The sequence below is a fragment of the Macaca nemestrina genome, chromosome 13, assembly GCF_043159975.1.
Source record: "Macaca nemestrina isolate mMacNem1 chromosome 13, mMacNem.hap1, whole genome shotgun sequence".
NCBI classification, from domain to species: Eukaryota; Metazoa; Chordata; class Mammalia; order Primates; family Cercopithecidae; genus Macaca; species Macaca nemestrina.
In genome coordinates, this window is record NC_092137.1 from 37,038,817 (window position 1) to 37,052,444 (window position 13,628).

Sequence of the window (13,628 nt, forward strand, 5' to 3'; positions counted from 1 at the left end):
AATTAGCTGGGCTTGGTGGAGTGTGCCTATAGTCCCAGCTACTCAGAAGGCTAAGGCAGGAGGATCTTGAGCTCAGGAGTTAGAGACAACACTGAGTTAGAGACAGGAGTTAGAGCTCAGGAGTTAGAGACAACATCATTGCACTCCAGCCTGGGTGACAGAATGAGACCCTGTCTCTAAAAAAGAAAATAAAAACTACAGAAATATGTTCTGGCATTAATATTAAAAAATTTTTTTTTCAGTATAAAGTAAGATTTACTTCAAGTTCATGTAATTTCTACTGCTTACTTAGAGTGTTTCTTTTTTCTTGCAAATAATCCTGAGCAGCTCTTACTATCTGTTGTACAACTCCAGTAACCAACAGCTGGACAGATGATGGATTCCAGGTCAATAGGAGGCGGTGCAAAACACTCAGCAACTCAACACCTATCAGCTAATACAAATAAATACAAACACATTTAATTAATTTCAATGTTAAAGGATAAATTTATATTGTTAAAATCTGAGAAAATACATATGTGAAAAAAGAAATTGGGTAGCTAAAATTAAAATATAGAACTATGTAACAAATAAGAACATTGTAAAAATCTTGAGAAATGGTCACATTTTACCCGGATGTATATTTTCAAGCAACAAACGATTTATTATCTACATATTTAAATACGCTTTATATTCAAAGATGACCATTCTCCTATTGGAAGGAAATAATTGAGCTAAACAGTATTGCAAAGTCCAATGCAGCTAAAATTTATAATTTCTAACCTGAGCTGAATATCCAAGAATTTCTACAACCTCTGCTTACCAGAGATTGTAGAAATTTTTGGTGAGTTCCTCTTCTATTCACTTCAGCAACTACTACAAACTTTCACCACCCACTTTAAGCTTCTACTCACAATCTTACACATCAAATCCATCCAATGAACCTAACTGAAATTTCAAAGAGGGGGAAAATGCTTAACTGCAACCAAAGCCACCTTTACCTCCTTCCTTAAGATCATGTGTTCAGCCTCTTATCTGGGGCTTAATCTGAGGTTAATCTTTCCTTATGTGCTCCTATCCTATCCTATTTGACTTCCTAGGGATTCTTCAAGGGCTCTGATCATATCTCAAATGTTTTCAACTTCTCTCTCTAGTTAGGCTACTCTCCTCAGTATAATGACAATGCTCAAGTTTTTCTTATCTAATGTCCCCCCTGTACTCCCAAAGCCTCCAGATCCTTTTATCTACCCCATGTCCTCCTCTATGTATCTTGCTCCTTCCTTCCCCAGCCTAGATGCTTCCACTTCCTTTACTGTCTTATTCACTCCTTGATCTTCCTACTATCTGGCTACTAGTCACCTCAAACAATCCTCTGCGGGAGGTCACCAATAGCCTCCTCTAGATTCATTTCTGTGCTTATTTATTCTTTCTTTTGAGACTGTCTACCCTTCTTGAAACTCCTCCCTTGTCTTTTTGATAACTCTGTTCTCTTTTAGTTCTCCTCCAACCTCTCTAGTAGTTTCCACTGTTGATTTATTCCCTTCTTCTCAATTTTTAAATGCTATTTATCCTCAAGCTTCCAATCCTGGTCCTCTTTTCTTCTTCCTTTATTCAGCCTTCCTAGGCTAATGCACTTGTTATTTCTCTGGAATTATGAAAAAAGCCTCAGAACTGGCATCCGTCACCCTTCGCATCTCTTACAAGGCAACCTACCTCTATGGGTTGACAGAATGATCCTTCTGAAATATAAAGTTAGTGACATCATTCCTCTACTTAAACATTTTTAATGATTCCCTATCACTTTCAGGATAGGGTTCAAACTCTTTTACATGTCATCAAGAAACCTTCATGATTTGGTCTTCACCTTGTTGTCCAGCCTCATCTAACCACCTCATGTTCCATTCAAATCAGCCATAGTAAACGGCAATGCCCTTGAACTTGCAATGTTCTCTCATGCCTCCTAGTGTTTGTATTCGCTATTCTTTCTGAGAGGAAAACCCATCCTGCTTGTGTTGCCTCACGAATTCCTCTGGAAGATTTGATTCAACCATTGCCCACTCTGAGAAACCATCCTTTGCTTTCCTATCACAACATCGGGCTCCTCCTCTCTATTCTCAGCTTTACATGTACTAAAATAGCACTTATCACACTGTACTTATCTCCTAATTCAGGCACAGTGAAACTGCTTTCACTATCTGTAACCTCAAACCATATTTGGGGCAGACCAGGCACAGAGTAAAAGTAACTGGGTGAATAAATACAGGGAGTCAGTGTACTCATATCATGTTAAAATAGGATCCAATACAGAAAAAAAATCCATCCTTTTCTCCATTGTAAAGCAATACTCGGAAAAAAACAGACAATTATCTATCACAGCAATACACTATACCTGATCTTCTGCGATATGGACTCGAGCATAAGGAGAGTCTAACAAGGTATGTAAGGCCTGTAGGCATGCTGTAACATGTTCAATGGGCTCCTCAGGTCTAGGGGAACAAAGAAACTGTATACTCACACCTGAAATACACAAAATAAAAACATGTTTTTTCACTTATAAAACACTTTATGTTGTTTGATCCCATTTTTCTCTATTTATGTTTTTACAGATTACCTTAACATATATTTATTAATGCTCTAGAGTTCAAAATGGTTTCCAACTTAAGCAGCCAAGCTCAACACAAGGTTGTAGTTTTGCAATTAGGTTAATATTCAAATTAGCTATGTGTGAAAGAAGGAATTCCCATGCCATCAGGTTGATTATGAAGATAATAAGTTTTTATTTCTAGGACTTTTAAAATAATACATTAAGAAAATAAATTTATAAACATTATAAAACTGCTTTTCATCAAATGGAAGCCAAATAATTTTTCATGTATACAAAGTTTTTAAATGGCAAGTTATAGAGGCACAATGGGTATCATAGGAAACAACTGCTTTTAATTTACATAAGGACAAAATCAATGTTTTGGAAGTTTTTCACATTTTCACTTATGAGACCTACTGATGAATCCCATAATTACACTTTATTGTGTTCCTTTTCAACCCCAGAAAACATAAGATCACCAAAAGCTTCATTACAATGTATAAATTCTTAAATGTTAAAAAAGCATCTATAGCCAGGCACGGTGGCTCACACCTGTAATCCCACCACTTTGGGAGGCGGAGGTGGGCGAATCATCTGAGGTCAGAAGTTCGAGACCAGCCTGACCAACATGGAGAAACCCCATCTCTACTAAAAATACAAAATCACCCAGGCGTGGTGGCGCATACCCATAATCCCAGCTACTTGGGAAGCTGAGACAGGAGAATCGTTTGAACCCAGGAGGTGGAGGTTGCGGTGAGCCGAGATCACGCCATTGCAATCCAGCCTGGGCCACAAGAGTGAAACTCTGTCTCAAAAACAAACAAACAAACAAACAAAAGGATCTATAAAGCAATTTTACATTAGGATCCACTGAAATCTGCTTAAACGTTTTTTTCTTAATAGAATAATTGGTTAAGTGCCAAGTAAAAAGAAAACTAGTTGTTGAATAAAAAACATATTAAGTTTTTTTACTGAAAATTATTCGATACTGCTCTGTGAATGAACATGACAGCTAAGTAGTTTCAGTAGTTTTTAATAATTTAATTTTTAGGTTAAAAATTCAATTAACAATTTATAAGATGAGGTGAAAAATCCTTTCACTTTTCCTTCTCTGAACTGTGCTATACTGTACAAAATCTTTCCATAGCTTTAAAATGAAAGATATGAATTTTCAGAAGTGATAAATATTGAAATATATTAATATAACAGACCTACCTAAAATCAGATGCATTCTGTCTTTGTTAATTTCTGGCAAAGATTTAGCACTACCCACTGCTCCTGACGCCTGGTTTAAACTGACAGTAGTAGAACGTTTTTGTAAACCAGATATTGCTGCTGCTTCTGTAGACTCTGAGCACGTAAATCCTGTGCTATTTAACCAAAGTGCCACCGCATGGAGAATTGGGGCCCAGGAATTCCGATAGTGAAGTCTAGCTGTATCAATAGTTTCAGGGGTATAAAATGCTCCACCTGTAAAACAATCAAATCAATTAAAAACATTACCTTTTTTTTTTTTTTTTGAGACGAAGTCTCACTCTGCCGCCCAGGCTGGAGTGCAATGGTGTGATCTTGGCTCACTGCAACCTCCTCCTGCTGGGTTCAAGCAATTCTCCTGCCTCAGCCTCCTGAGTAGCTGGGACTACAGGCATGCACCACCACGCCCAACTAATTTTTTGTATTTTTAGTAGAGATGGGGTTTCACCATGCTGGCCAGGCTGCTCTTGAACTCTCGATCCACCCACCTCAGACTCCCAAAGTGCTGGGATTACAGGTGTGAGCGACTGCGCCCAGCCAAAACATTATTATAAATGTTTGCTCATTTATAAACCACTAACAAAAATACCTGTTACATACAAAAGAGAAATCTAGCCAAAGGGCTTCTCCTCTTTATAAAGCCACCAAAAGTAACCCCTTTTCTGTAGCTGATGAACTGGAATACCTGTCTCTTCCTCACTGATGCTAGTTTTCCAGGCTTTCCTCTGCTACTGCTGATTTCACTAAGTATTCTTACCTTTTCTTACCCTGTTGTCACAGAATTTACCTCTTCATTGTTACCAGTGGCTCCTAACACCCTATCATCTTCTCTTTCTACCATAACCAGGGAACTCCATTTCTTCCTTCTGTTTCTTTCTTCTTCTGCTAATCCTCTCCACCTCCTGTTGTTTCCACTACTAACACTGAGGACTTCCTCATCACTCCTTGCTGTTATGATGGATTAAGGAAGGAAAAAAGGGGGTAGGGGGAACTCCATTATTCTTATCATTAATATACAGGAAGGAGAATGGGTTCTTCGAGTAGGAACTGATAACACACTTTCTAAACAGAAAAAGATGTTGATGATTTCTATACTGATTTCAATAAGAAAACTAAAGTACAATTTGCAAAGCACTTTAGGAACATAATTTATTGGCACACTAGGAATCTGAAATAGAATATGAAAATACACACATTGAACAGTACAGCAATATATATCTATGGTTATGCATAATGACTTGTTATCCATAGCTATTTAGAATACCCTAGCTCACACAGCTATTATTGTAACAGTGCTTGCTAATATGTTTGCTTCAGCCAACAAAAAAGCTCTATGCTATATCTTCCATCTACAAATTCAATATAGAGTACATACTCTGAGACATCAAACTTAAGCCACAGAAATTTAAAGTGTTACTATAGTAACTGTTGTTGCTAGCCTATACCGTCTCTATTTTGTTTAACTACTACTTTGAACTCCATAAAAGTAAAACTCAGAATGTAATACTTACCATCTGGAGGAAGCTGACTAGAAAATTCAGCTGGTAAAGTCAAGAGTGCATAATCTTTTAATGCTGCTAACCACAGGCGACTGAGTGTTGGCAGCTCGGGTTGTACCAGTGTTATTAAACTATCTGGTGGCAGTTCATCGATGGTACCGTAGTCATCATCATCATCGTCAGTATTTTTAATTGCTCTTTTTGGTTTTGACTCTGCTTCCTTTTTAATATTCATAGCAACCACATATACCTAAGATGATATTTAGGAGGACAAAATAACAAGGCATAAGATAAAAAAATAAGATATTTTAAGTTATTATAAAAATACAGTTAAATCATCAAAGATAACTGGGTACAGATATTAGAAAGCATATACTTTGGCCAGGTGCGGTGGCTCATGCCTGTAATCCCAGCATTTTGGGAGGCCGAGATAGGTGGATCACGAGGTCAAGAGATCGAGACCATCCTGGCCAACATAGTGAAACCCTGTCTCTATGAAAAATACAAAAATTAGCCGGGCATGGTGACGGGCACCTGTAGTCCCAGCTACTCCGGAGGCTGAGGCAGGGGAATCGCTTCAACCCAGGAGGCGGAGGCTGCAGTAAGCCGAGATCGCCCCACTGCACTCCAGCCAGGCGACATAGTGAGACTCCGTCTCAAAAAAAAAAAAAAAAAGAAGAAGAAAAAAAAGAAAGTATATACTTTGATTGGGTATGGTGGCTCAAGCCTGTAATCCCAGCACTTAGAGAGGGTGAGAATCACTTGAAGCCAGGAGGTCAAGACCAGCCTGGGCAATATAGAAAGACCCTATCTCTACAAAAAATAACAAAAATACTAGCCAGGCATGGTGGCACATGCCTGTAGTCCCAGCTACTTGGGAGGCTGAGGCAGAAGGATCGCTTGAGCCCAGGAGTTCAACGTTCCAGTGAGGTATGATCATGCCACTGCACTTCAGCCTGGGCACCAGATTTGAGATCCTGTCTGAAAAAAAGAAAAAAAAAGTATATACAACTTCATGATTTCCTGATAAACACAAAAGAATAATTCCATTTGCTTTGGAGGTATTTTTCTTAAAAAACTGATCTGACTTCTGACTGTTCCTCTGATGGCATGTTCCTTGAGTAGGCTTCTCGGAGTTTTTTCCGGCTTCCCTCATTCTACTTTACAAAGCACCCCCCCAACTGTTTTTTTTTTTTTTTTTTTTTTGCCACAGGGTATAACTCTTTTTCTGCCTCCACCTTCCTAGACTTATTAGACAACCAGGCATTCAAAGTAAGCAGCTGAGAGGTGAAAAGAGACATCAGAAAGGATTTCCATAAATATCTTTCTAAACTCCTCCTTACACAGACCTTAAATGATATTTTGCAATCTAGCCTTTACAACAGATAGCCTGGCCAATATAATCTGCTAGTCACATACATTATCTGTATTCTTTCTCTCTAGCTTGTGAGCCAAAAAGACACAAAAGCAACTTTCCTAAAATATAATTTCAAAGATTCTTCTTTGTTGAATCATATTTATTTTCCTTTGTTTTTATAATACATTTAGGCTTTGGCAACTGGCACGTACAAAGCTGAATAGCGTATTAATGAGAAAACAAAAAACAAAGCAATGACAGCAAGCAAGAAAAGAATTACGCTAGATAAACATCTTGAGAAAACGGTCTTCCCTCCACAGTGTTATGTCTATTGTACCTAACAAGAAAGTCTAAGTACAGTATCTGTACAGGTACACTGCAAGTTTCTTGATGAGAAGCACTGTGTCTTACCCCTATTCCTACACTGAGCAGACTTACAGCACAGAGAAAATACAGAGTAATTGACTAAATTCTAAAATAGGGACTTTGGATCTCCAAAGTTATGAATATATCATAGTCATATCTTCTAGTGATTACACGCTTATTTTCCCCCCTAAATTTGTTATAACACTTTTTTTTTTTTTTTTTTTAGATGGAGTCTCGATCTGTAATCCAGGCTGGAGTGCAGTGGCGCGATCTCAGCTCACTGCAACCTCCACCTCCCAGGTTCAAGTGATTCTCCTGTCTCAGACTCCCGGGTAGCTAGGATTACACACCACCACGCCCGACTAATTTTTGTATTTTTAGTAGAGTCACGGTTTCACCATGTTGGCCAGGCTGGTCTCAAACTCCTGACCTCAGGTGATCCATCTTCCTCGGCCTCCTGAAGTGCCCAGCCACTAACATTTTTAAGAAAATGTTACAATAAGCACTCTTAAGTATATCCAGCCATTCACTCATCAAATCCTTACTAGGTAGGCACCTTTTGCCTTGAATTTGTTATTGTTCTAAGACTGGAAGCAAAAAAAAAAAAAAACAAAAACAAATAATACATAGTTTTTGCTCTCCATGAATTCACAGGCTAATATTATAATGAGAGGGAAGTGAAAAAGTGCTTAAAAGAAGAAACTTTTAAATATTTGGTTTTAATTATTTATCTTCTATAATCTTTTTAATGATTTATCTTCTAGTATACTCTACCCAGTGCGTAGGCAGTGTCTGGTACCTAATGAACACTCGGCAGTTTACGCAATGAATGAATGAGTCTCAGGGAACATCACAGATAAACAAATCTTAGCCTTGGGAGTGTGAGAAAGGTGAGACAGTTTTTAAGGACAAAAGTTCACTTGCTCACAGGCAAAGATGGAAAGGGGGCTTAGAGGCAGAGGGAACAGCCAGAGCAAGAGCACAGAAATAGGAAACTGCATGGTAATCTAAGTAAAGAGCAAGTTTCTCATATAGACTGAGCACAGGTTATAAGCTGGAAGTAGTTGAAGTGTTTTACTCTGCAGGCAATGGGGAAGCAAGGGTGTCACTGTAAGACTTTAAGGTCTATGTACGCATTTTTCCTCAACTTATAATTTTATTTTAATAATCATGCTATAAAAAGTTGGGAAAATAAGAGTTAAAAATGACTCATAACCTCAATTTCTGGGTTTTTAGATTCTATCTTTGTAAGTTGTAATTTTGTGTACAGAGATTCCGTATTTAGTTTTACTGATAAACATGTCACAGGGTTTTCTCATGTGAATACCAGTTTTCATAATCATTATTTTAATGACTTACAGTGGATGACCCATGATGTATCCACCAGTTTTCCCACAGTTGAAATTTTATATTTACTTCTCATTCTTTACTTAGCATTGGGAATCTTAGAAAGATGAAATACAGCTTTTGAAGACAAAAGATATTCATTTCTTCATATTATAAATAATGTTGCAAGTAAACATTTTTGTAAACTTACCTCTTTTCCACATTTTGGATATTTTTCACTAGAATACAGGCCCAGAAATGGAATTACTGGGTCAATGTTTACAAATATTTTTATGACTCTGAATAGACACTGCCAAATGCTTTCTAAAAAGGTTCTATATTTTACATTGCTACCTGCAATATATGAGAATATATCTTTCAGATCTATTTTAAAATAAATTTTAGGCTTATTTTTCTTATAGATATTACACAAAAAAGGAGAAAAATCAGAAACATAAGCAAAATGAAAATTAAAACCACACATAATCCTACTACTCAGATACAATGCTGTTAACAGTCCAGACAGTTATGTAAACATGCTCACAGCTTTTTACGTAATAATGAGTGTGTGTGTTTGTGTGTGTGTGTGTGTGTGTGTATAATTTCTACCCCAATTTTCTAGTCACTTAATATCATCTTTCAAGATCAAGAAATACATTTAGGTTACTTCCACTTTTTTGTGAATAACACCACCGTAACAAATACCCTTGCAGCAGAACTTTTGTGCATATCCTTAAATATTCCTGAGAATAAAGTCGTCGACAAACGTGTGCAGTTTTTTAATTAATTAATTAATTAATTTTTTTGAGACATAGTCTCACTCTTGTTGCCCAGGCTGGAGTGCAATGGCGCAATCTCAGCTCACTGCAAACTCTGCCTCCCAGGTTCAAGCGATTCTCCTGCCTTGCCTCCCAAGTAGCTGGGATTACAGGCATGTGCCACCACGCCAGGCTAATATTCTATTTTTAGTAGAGACAGGGTTTCACCATGTTGGCCAGGCTGGTCTTAAACTCCTGACCTCAGGTGATCCGCCTGCCTCAGTCTCCCAAAGTGCTGGGATTACAGGCGTGAGCCACTGTGCCTCGCCTATGTGTGCAGTTTTAGAGGATGTACAGAGGAAGGTGCTGAAGATTCAAAGAGGAAGAGTTGACAGCACTGAGCTTCACACAGCCTCCTCCTCACCCTCATGCCTAACTGGTATCTCCTCCTATCTTCCATGTTTCAGTGTAAACATCGCTTTCTCCAAAAAGACTACTTCTGAGCCTCCAGTCTATTGTAAGTGCCTCTGCTATGTGTTTCAAAACACTTTGTATTTCTCCTATGATAATACTCCTTACCCTTTGTTGCATCTACTTGTTTACCAGTTTGTGTTGCTCAGCAAATGTAGTATATCTCACCCCTGTACTCTCAACTGCTAACCTGACAGAGCTGAAGCTAAATAACACTTTGTTGAATGAATCAGAGGGTGGGAAGTAAGGGAATGAGAAAAGTTTAGTCTTAGATTAGCGGAAAAGCTTAAAATAATTATAATTCCAATAGTCTTCCCTTAAACGTGGTTTTACTTTCTGTGGTTTCAGTTACCTGTTGCTGAATAATACCACGAAAATAGGGAAGTGAGATACTGAGCTGGTACAGGAAGGAATTAGTTACTTCAATACTGGAGGGCAGATAAGAATTCTATAGCAACTGGCAGAAGGAATTTAGAAAAGTGAATTTAAAACAATGTAATTATATATTTTTTAAAGTGACTGTGAGAATGAAAAAGGTAAAACTAGCTATTAAAAAACAAAATAAGCTGGGCACTGTGGTGCGTGCCTGCAGTCCCAGCTACTCGGAAGGCGGTGGCAGGAGGACTGTTTGGGCCCAGGAGTTCAAGCCCAGGCTGGGCAACAAAGACCCTACCTTTAAAAAAAACAAACAAAACCCCTATGGCCTCGATATCAAGGTGGCAAGTCTACTGAAATGTAATCAAAGAAAAGATTTTTGGCATAAAATATTTTCTATTTTTTATATTTTTGAGTTTTTCCTACCTAATTTCCTCATATTATGTAGGACAGCCCTTCCTCAATACAGAGGTTTTCAGTAAACTGATTAACATATTTTCAAAAAATATTCCCTATCACGGGTTAATTTTTAAAAAACAAACATTTTTTTACCAACAGAAGTAGGGGAACATTTTCTCATGGAAGAATAAATGGGTCAAAAACAACAGGTTGCAGTGTAGTAAACAATAGGTGTAGTCGTTACCTCTGCCCAAGCTTTGAGAACAGCCAGTTTTTCCATGGTTGTGGCGCTCTCTCGGTACAGCTGGCTGGAGGATCCTTTTCCAGCCTGAACTTTGTCCAGAGAAGAAACAAGAAGATTGTGTACTCGACGGAGATCATTGAGATCACTGACAACTCCACTTCCAATCCATGTACTACATACCTAGACAAAGAGAATTCAAAAACTTTTGTGTAAAAAAAATTAACACTGTATAAGAAAATGGAATAAATGATTTTTTTCCTAGCAGATAAAACACAAAAGAAAACCAAAGAAAAAAGTAAAATAAACTACCCAATGCTATGCTTTGATGATGATGATGATGATGATGATGATGATGATGATGATTTTGAAACGGAGTCAAGCTCTGTCACCCAGGCTGGAGTGCAGTGGCGTGATCTCGGGTCACTGCAAGCTCCACCTCCCGGGTTCAAGCAATTCTCCTGCCTCAGCCTCCCAAGTAGCTGGGACTACAGGTGCCCACCACCACGCCTGGCTAATTTTTGTATTTTTAGTAGAGACGGGGGTTTCATCATGTTAGCAGGATGGTCTTGATCTCCTAACCTTGTGATCTGCCTGCCTCAGCCTCCCAAAGTGCTGGTATTACAGGCATGAGCCACCATGCCCGGCTGATATTATTTTTTATATCAATGGTAAGCACAGATTTTATTGTTCTCCTATGTAGAAAACAAAATAGTACTTATTTAACATGTTTCCACTGTGTACTTTAACAAAAATGTTAACAGAAATAATTTTCCACCCAAAGCAGTTCAGTCTTGAATAATTCTTCAACAAAATTTCTGCTTACCATAGGCAAAGGGTTATGCTAGCTGCTACGAAGGGGACTTAAAAAAAAAAAGAAAAAAAAAAAAAAGAGGCTGGGTCCGGTGGCTCACGCCTGTAATCCCAGCACTTTGGGAGGCCGAGGCAGGCAGATCACAAGGTCAGGAGATTGAGACCATCCTGGCCAACATGGTGAAACCCCGTCTCTACTAAAAATACAAAAATTAGCTGGGTGTGTGAGTAGTGGTGCATGCCTGTAATCCCAGCTGCTCGGGAGGCTGAGGCAGGAGAATCGCTAGAACCAGGGAGCCAGAAGTTGCGGTGAGCCGAGATCATGCCACTGCACTCCAGCCTGGCGACAGAGCGAGATTCCATCTCAAAAAATAAAAAGGAATAGGAAAAAAAAATCTAGTCCCTACCCTCAAGTAAGAAAACACAGATTGAGGCCGGGCACGGTGGCTCAAGCCTGTAATCCCAGCACTTTGGGAGGCCGAGACAGGCGGATCACGAGGTCAGGAGATTGAGACCATCCTGGCTAACACGGTGAAACCCCGTCTCTACTAAAAAATACAAAAAACTAGCTGGGCGAGGTGGCGGGCGCCTGTAGTCCCAGCTACACGGGAGGCTGAGGCAGGAGAATGGCATAAAGCTGAGATCCAGCCACTGCACTCCAGCCCGGGTGACAGAGCAAGACTCCGTCTCAAAAAAAAAAAAAAAAAAGAAAAAAAAGAAAACACAGATTGAATGAACACATGGGAATGTTTTACCACTGTTATACGACACTTAAAAACAGACAAGGGAGAGATTAATTCTAGCAGGAGAAATGGGAATGTTTAGGTGTTAAGGGGGTTTGTATGTATAGACATAGGGGAGTTACATGAGGAAGAAATGTGATTAGGAAAGTTAACTGGGATTAGATTAAGGTAAATTTTAAATTCCATGGAAAATGAATTCACACTCATTCTGTAAGCAATTGTGAGTTTCTATGGCCTCTGGACAGGGGGATCATATTATTAGAATTGTGCTTTAGGAAAACTGTTCCAGTACTTATGTATAAGAAAAAATGTATATAGATAGTTAAGTAATATGTTCAGCTAAGTGTCTTCAACAATACCATAGAACAGAGAGGATATGGATCAAACTGGGAATGGAATAAAAAAGGAGAGGCATCTGAGACAGACTTGTAGTTAGAAATCCCAGGATATGGAAACCAATTAGCTATTTTAGGGAAAGGGTGAAGGGAGTTACAAAAAGAGTAAGGAATCAACAATTGCCAAATGCTGACTGTTGAAGCTTCTGACTTGAATGGAAGGAAGGTGATACTACTGCTTTACGGGGATGATAGGGGAACAAAGGAAACTCCGTGGAGATGAGAAGTGAGACAGCGTGATTTTAATTTTGAATATTTTTACATGCTGAGTTCAAAGTGCCACTAAGAGACTTGTGGAAAGATATTCAGCAGGCAATTAAAAACTTGGGTCTGGATTTCAGGAGCAAGTTCAAGGGTAATTACATAACCCTAGGAATTCCCACACAAAGGTGATAACTAAAGTATTATTAGTTAATATTTTTTCAAGGACAGGTTAAAAAAAAAAAAAGCTTTAAAGCCAGACCTGATGGAATATAGTTATAATTAAGGGACAAGTAGAATAAGAATAAAGAAAGAAATTGAAAAGAAAACACCAGAAAAACAAAAGAAAAAGCAGGCAAGTGCACTGCCAATGGAGCCAAGGGAAGAATTTCAGGAAGGAAGGGGTGGTCTCATAGTGTCAACTTTATCAACAATAATTACATGCCCTTACTTTCTTATCTGAAATCCTTGGACCAAGATTTTTATCAGAGTTCACAACTTTTGGGTAAAAGGTAATAAGGTACCTGAACCTCATTAAAGAATACACCTAGCAAGATGTGTGGCAGCACCCCATAATTACCATATAGATGTATCTGCAACAAAATGTATTACAAATCACAATAAGAAAGATGAACCAATGCTACATTCTCACTTAGCTTCACGTCAGAGCCAAATGAGTACAAGTTAGCTCAGGTTTTGCTGCCAAATAAATGATAAAAAAAGCTTTTGGTTTTCACAGCATTTGGGTTTCAAATCATGGCTAATGGACTTGAGTTCCTACATTGAAAACGTTTTAAAAGTTAAGAATAAGTATTTATGTCAAATTTTATTCTCAAAGAATTCAAAACTAATTTTAATAAAATTAAT

General features: G+C 38.3%; 1 protein-coding gene across 7 annotated transcripts in view; it reads right to left on the reverse strand.

The window, feature by feature from the left end:
* Window positions 1–13,628, reverse strand: part of LOC105465413 (HEAT repeat containing 5B) — a 105,751-nt gene that overhangs the window by 19,759 nt on the left and 72,364 nt on the right. For all 7 annotated transcript variants that reach the window (XR_011611618.1, XM_071076518.1, XM_071076517.1 and 4 more), the window contains 5 exons: window positions 10,613–10,792; window positions 5,329–5,566; window positions 3,779–4,033; window positions 2,369–2,496; window positions 289–433 (listed from right to left, as the gene is read on the reverse strand). Coding sequence is in view for 6 of the 7 variants with exons in the window: in XM_071076518.1 (XP_070932619.1) it covers window positions 289–433; window positions 2,369–2,496; window positions 3,779–4,033; window positions 5,329–5,566; window positions 10,613–10,792 (946 nt within the window). In the remaining variant the exon portion in view is untranslated. The remainder of the gene's footprint in view (window positions 1–288; window positions 434–2,368; window positions 2,497–3,778; window positions 4,034–5,328; window positions 5,567–10,612; window positions 10,793–13,628) is intronic.